This window comes from Eucyclogobius newberryi, unplaced genomic scaffold (assembly GCF_026437365.1).
Source record: "Eucyclogobius newberryi isolate DKJ021-1_F unplaced genomic scaffold, fEucNew1.0.hap1 SCAF_10, whole genome shotgun sequence".
NCBI lineage: Eukaryota > Metazoa > Chordata > Actinopteri > Gobiiformes > Gobiidae > Eucyclogobius > Eucyclogobius newberryi.
In genome coordinates this window covers 28,515,658-28,520,338 of record NW_027315724.1, presented here as the reverse complement: position 1 = coordinate 28,520,338, position 4,681 = coordinate 28,515,658, and the positions used below count along the sequence as shown (strand labels likewise).

General features: G+C 45.0%; 1 protein-coding gene across 1 annotated transcript; it reads right to left on the bottom strand.

The window, feature by feature from the left end:
• Window positions 1-925: 925 nt before the first annotated feature.
• On the bottom strand, window positions 926-1,785 carry LOC140371482 (protein YIPF4-like). The gene is made up of 4 exons (XM_072458651.1): window positions 1,611-1,785; window positions 1,407-1,484; window positions 1,221-1,334; window positions 926-1,135 (listed from the first exon to the last, which is right to left on the bottom strand). Exons 1-4 carry the CDS (start codon window positions 1,716-1,718, stop codon window positions 998-1,000), a joined length of 438 nt encoding a protein of 145 aa, XP_072314752.1. The 5' UTR covers window positions 1,719-1,785; the 3' UTR covers window positions 926-997.
• Window positions 1,786-4,681: the final 2,896 nt, after the last annotated feature.

Genomic DNA, 4,681 nt, shown 5'->3' with positions numbered 1-4,681 from the left:
TCTATTCGAGTATAGTTAGTCCAGTCTAGTCTATACTATATATTTAATAATCCAACCTTGCATATCTCCATGAACAACAACCACAACACTATGCATTCTTTGATATATTGGCCACCAACTTTGTCACCAGAGGAGCACAAGCCGCTGCTGTGAGGTGCCCGCACTCTCACGCCCCCAGAGGCTCCCGCACACTCTCACTCTCAAGTGTGTGTTTGTGACGCGTTTGTTTGTTTGTTTGTTTGTTTGTTTGTTTGTGACGTGTGTGTTTGTGACGTGAATTGGCAACTCTAAATTGGCCCTATGTACAGGTGTGTAAATGCTATGTCCTTAAATAAATAAAAATAAATAAATAAATAACCTGATTGGCCGCAGTGGCCTTTGTCACCCAATCAGCAAAAGATGTGCAACAAGTAATAATCATTTGAGTTGAATTTTTAACCCTGTGTTTTCAGAGAAATAAAGTATTTTTAACCAGTATCACAGCATTTACATTTTTTAATGAAATCCATAAATATACAGACTGGTAACCATGATAACAGGAGTACATTATTGATCTTCACAAAAGTCCCAGAATGATCAAAGTGAAGCCACTTTATTTACACATTTGTAGAACGCCTCCGAGACGGGGCATCTGATGGAAAAGGGAAATGTCTTTTCTGTCCAAGAGAACTTTAACGCAGAGGTCCAGGTTTGGTCCAGGTTTGGTCCAGGTTTGGTCCAGGTTTAGACCTAATGTAGACCTGGTTTTGATCTGATTTAGTCCTGGTTTATTTCATCCCTACTGACCCGCCAGCTTCATAGAACCATAGTTACAGAGGTAACTTTGGTTTGAACTTGGTTTGGTCTGGTCTGGTCTGGGTCGGGGTTTTAACTGGTTAAAATGTGGTTTACTTTGGTTTAGTCCTGGACCTCTGACCCCTGCGTTGGGTCCAGTTCCTGCGCTGCGATTGGTCAGAGCCAGGCACGAGTCCTTCAGTCCTGCGCTCTGATTGGCCGGTCAGACTCCGGTGTACAGAGACAGGAAGTAGATGTAAAGGAGGAAGATGGGAAAAATCAGGAGCGGCTTCTTCGTCTTGAACTCATCACCAACGAGAAGAGACGCCGCGCTGTACGCCGCCCAGAACACGCCCAGCAACTGCAAACAGAACCACATTAGAACCAAGGTCGGGCACGGGCCCCCAGGGGCCCTCAGGGGCCACGGGGCCGGGGGGCAGACTCACTTTGATGACGATGGATAGCAGCTCGATTCGTCCGATGAAGAGCGGTAACGGAGCGATGACGATGAGAGGAACCAGAGAGTAACCGATCACGCCCAGAACCTGCCCGAAAGAAACCTGCCACACAAACATGAAATGTAAAATCTGACACGTTTAGGGTTCGATCCGACCTCTGACCTCTGAACTCACCTCTCCTCCAAGAACTCGAGCCAGAAGGAAAATGATTAAAGAGCCAAAGATCCAGATGGTGATGATCCACGACACGACCTGAAACAGGAAGTCAAAGCACAACAGGGGGCGCTCTTAGTACTGGAAGCAGCAGCAGCAACAGCAGCAGCAGCAGCAGCAGCAGCAGCAGCAGCAGCAGCAGCAGCAGTTACAGCAGTTACCGACCCTGAACTGTCCGTAGATGGAGATCATGGAGAACAGCAGGACGGCCAGAGGACCCGAGAAGTCTGGATTGTCCCGAACGACCTGTCGATTGTAGCCCAGAGACGGCATCAGCACACAACGAAGCTTATAGTAGATGTCCTTCAGGTCGATGTCCAGCTCGTCTCTGCAGGCGGAGACACACGATGATAAACTTGATCAAAGTTCTTGTAAATCTAAATTAGTTTTGTCTCTTTTCACGTTTTATTGTGTCTCAGTTTCACAAGAGCAAACGGGACGAGGAGATCAAACAACTTAAGCTGAGGATCACGGAGCTGGAGAGGTGAGAACTGATCCTCAGAACAATGTCTGTTTTTGATGACATCACAGAGGGATTCTGTCAGTTTCCTCCACAAACTGCGACTCGACTGCAGTAAAACACAGCAGTCGAATCGATTCCCACAGCGACGTCAGAATGAGACGCCAGAACCTTCACGTGGACTTTAATGTTTCAGTTTGACTTTGTCCCGAGTGAAATTAAAGCTCGTGGTGTTTGTCTTCAGCCTCGTGTCCAGTCTGCACGCCGACGTCGCCAAGTGGAAGCAACGAGCGCTCAAGATGAAGAGCGCCGAGGTCCATCCCGAGAAAACTCTGCGTGAAGAGGTCCACCCATTGTGCACGCCGCCAAAGCGCCAGCGCCTGGACTCTCCCCGGCGCCAGCATCTGGACTCTCCTCGGCGGCTGCTGCGCTCGCCAATGAAGCCCCTGGACTCGCCGGCGCCGGCGCTCCTGAACTCGCCCAAAAGCGGGGTTCTTTGGTGCGCAGCTCCCCGCGTCGAGCTACTGCAGGCGGGGCACACTCAGCTCTAGTTGCAGAGGGGAAAGTTTCACGTTGGACGTTGGTCAAACTTCACCGCGGTATATATCAGTTTGAATCACAAATCTATAATAAAAAGCTTGGAAAACATCAAATATTTAGTTCAATAGATGCTCAGTTTATTTTCCAGAAAATTATAATTCATTGCACTTTACATTTGACACAAAATCCTAAAATTACACAGAATAAAACAAGAATGACAGCAGCAGTTTGGGTTTTATTTGAGTAAAACATCTTTTGCCTAAATGGGATTTATTTCTGTTTAACTTTATGGTGCCATTATTATTACTTGTATTATTGCTACTTTCTTTTGCTCTATTTTGTTGCCCAGCTCTTGTGTTTGTCTGTCTGCAAAATGAACTAAGTAAGTACAAATAAAAACAGATTTTTCATGTTCTGATCCTGATTTGAACCGTTTTTTAAAGTATGTTTCACATTGATGAATATTCAGACCTTTCAATTAGTTGTTCAAATGCACAAAGTCTAAATTTGTCTCGGTCCCTGTCCCAGTCTCGGTCCCTGTCCCGTTACAGTCCCTGTCGCGGTCCTTGTCACCGGTCTCGATCTCGGCCCCTGTCCCTGTCTCGGTCCCTGTCTCGGTCCCTGTCCCGGCCCAGCTCTAACCCTCTGCGTCTCCTCAGAGCTCAGCGGGACCATCAACGCTCCGGACGTGAAGCTGAACGTAGGCGCAGACTCGGGCAAAGACCCTTACGCCACGACCTTCCTGCTACGGCTGGCTCCTGGAGGTGGAGGAGGACGAGAGCGAGGACCACTCTCCATTCTAACACTCCATGCTAATGTCATAGTAAATACTAAATGATATTAAATTGAAAGATGTGCATGTGTTCCGCTCTGTGGCCTAGTGGATAGCACGCATGCCAGGCTCCACGTGCAGCCGGTCACAGGGCGGTGAGTTTGAATCCAGCTCAGACATTTTCCTGCATGTTTTTCCCTCTCTCATCCCCATTTCACTCTTTCCTCTCGATAAAGCCAACGGACCAAAAAACCCTTAAACAAAGAAAAGGGTGTGCAAGTGAACTATTGATTCAAAATGTCTCATTGAGCAAATAGTGTTCTTATTAATTTAAGGTGCTGGAGAAGCTACCATGCAGAGCAAGTAAGTATATTACCGGTAGGTGCAAAAAAAAAGCTATGCAACTACTTTTACAATCATATTGTATATTTTGTTTGACTATAACTACCATACTGCTTTATAGGTGAAACATTTTCACTCTTTTAGGCTTTGAAGAACTGTGTGGCACGAGTGCACAGACAGTATCCATTCCGACACCAGCAGATTAGAAGCAGTGGACGTCCTGTGGAGCTCTTTATTAACATATGCCGTCTCTCCAGGAGGCCAGCGTTGCTTACCAGAGCATCACCAGTACTAACGAAAAAAAAGTAATTTATCAAATCGGCACTTCGTCTTCTCCATTACTTGTTCCTTCGTGCTTTCCCTCTTGCAGCATCGCACAACACAAATACCAATTTAACAAGGAAAGTCTTAACTCAGAGAAGCTTCTCTAATGTGCCAGACTAGAAAGGGCAACGTGATTTGTTTTAGGAAGTTTCAGGTGCATTTTTGTTCGACACAAAAGTTTGTTTCCCTACTGCATTGTGGTTATGCAGTGTGTAGCTTTTCTAAAGAATAACATCCTTCCTTTTAGTTTGTGACTGGTGGAGTTACCGTAACAAATCATTCCACTGACATAGAGAGTCACCTTGGGCCTAAAACTAAATATGAGCTAGACCAAGACAAAATCAAGACTATAAGACCAAACCAAGTCTACATAAGGACTAAACCTGGCAACAGCGCAGATGTGTGTGCATTCTTTGGAACTGAATAGATTTACCGTCATCACATTAAGCAAACAATGGCAGTGCAGTGTTCAAAGGAAAGAAGAAAACTAGAATTTTGAGCACACAAAATATACAATTACATTGCACTTATAAAATGGCTTTTTTCCACTTTTTAAGGGATGTAAAGTCACTGAAAATGACTGTTTGTGCTGCCAGTGGTACCTGATGCAAACAGCACAACAACCAAATGTGAAATAATGTATATATTTTTGGTTGATTCATCATTAGCCTAGTGTAGAATCAAAATTCAAACTTAAACATCAACTCAGAAATGCTTTAAACTCCAAATGTTGTAACTTTGCAGAAAACCTTGCATTGTGTATTTTATAATCATATTCAGATATTACATTTTTTGTTG

Bases quoted from the DNA above. Each gene is read 5' to 3' on its own strand.
- LOC140371482 (XM_072458651.1), bottom strand. From the start codon at position 1,718: ATGCCGTCTCTGGGCTACAATCGACAGGTCGTTCGGGACAATCCAGAC. The intron at 1,485-1,610 runs GTCGGTAACTGC...TTCCTGTTTCAG, and splicing joins CCATCTACGGACAGTTCAGG to GTCGTGTCGTGGATCATCAC. The intron at 1,136-1,220 runs GTGAGTCTGCCC...TTCTGTTTGCAG, and splicing joins TGCTATCCATCGTCATCAAA to TTGCTGGGCGTGTTCTGGGC.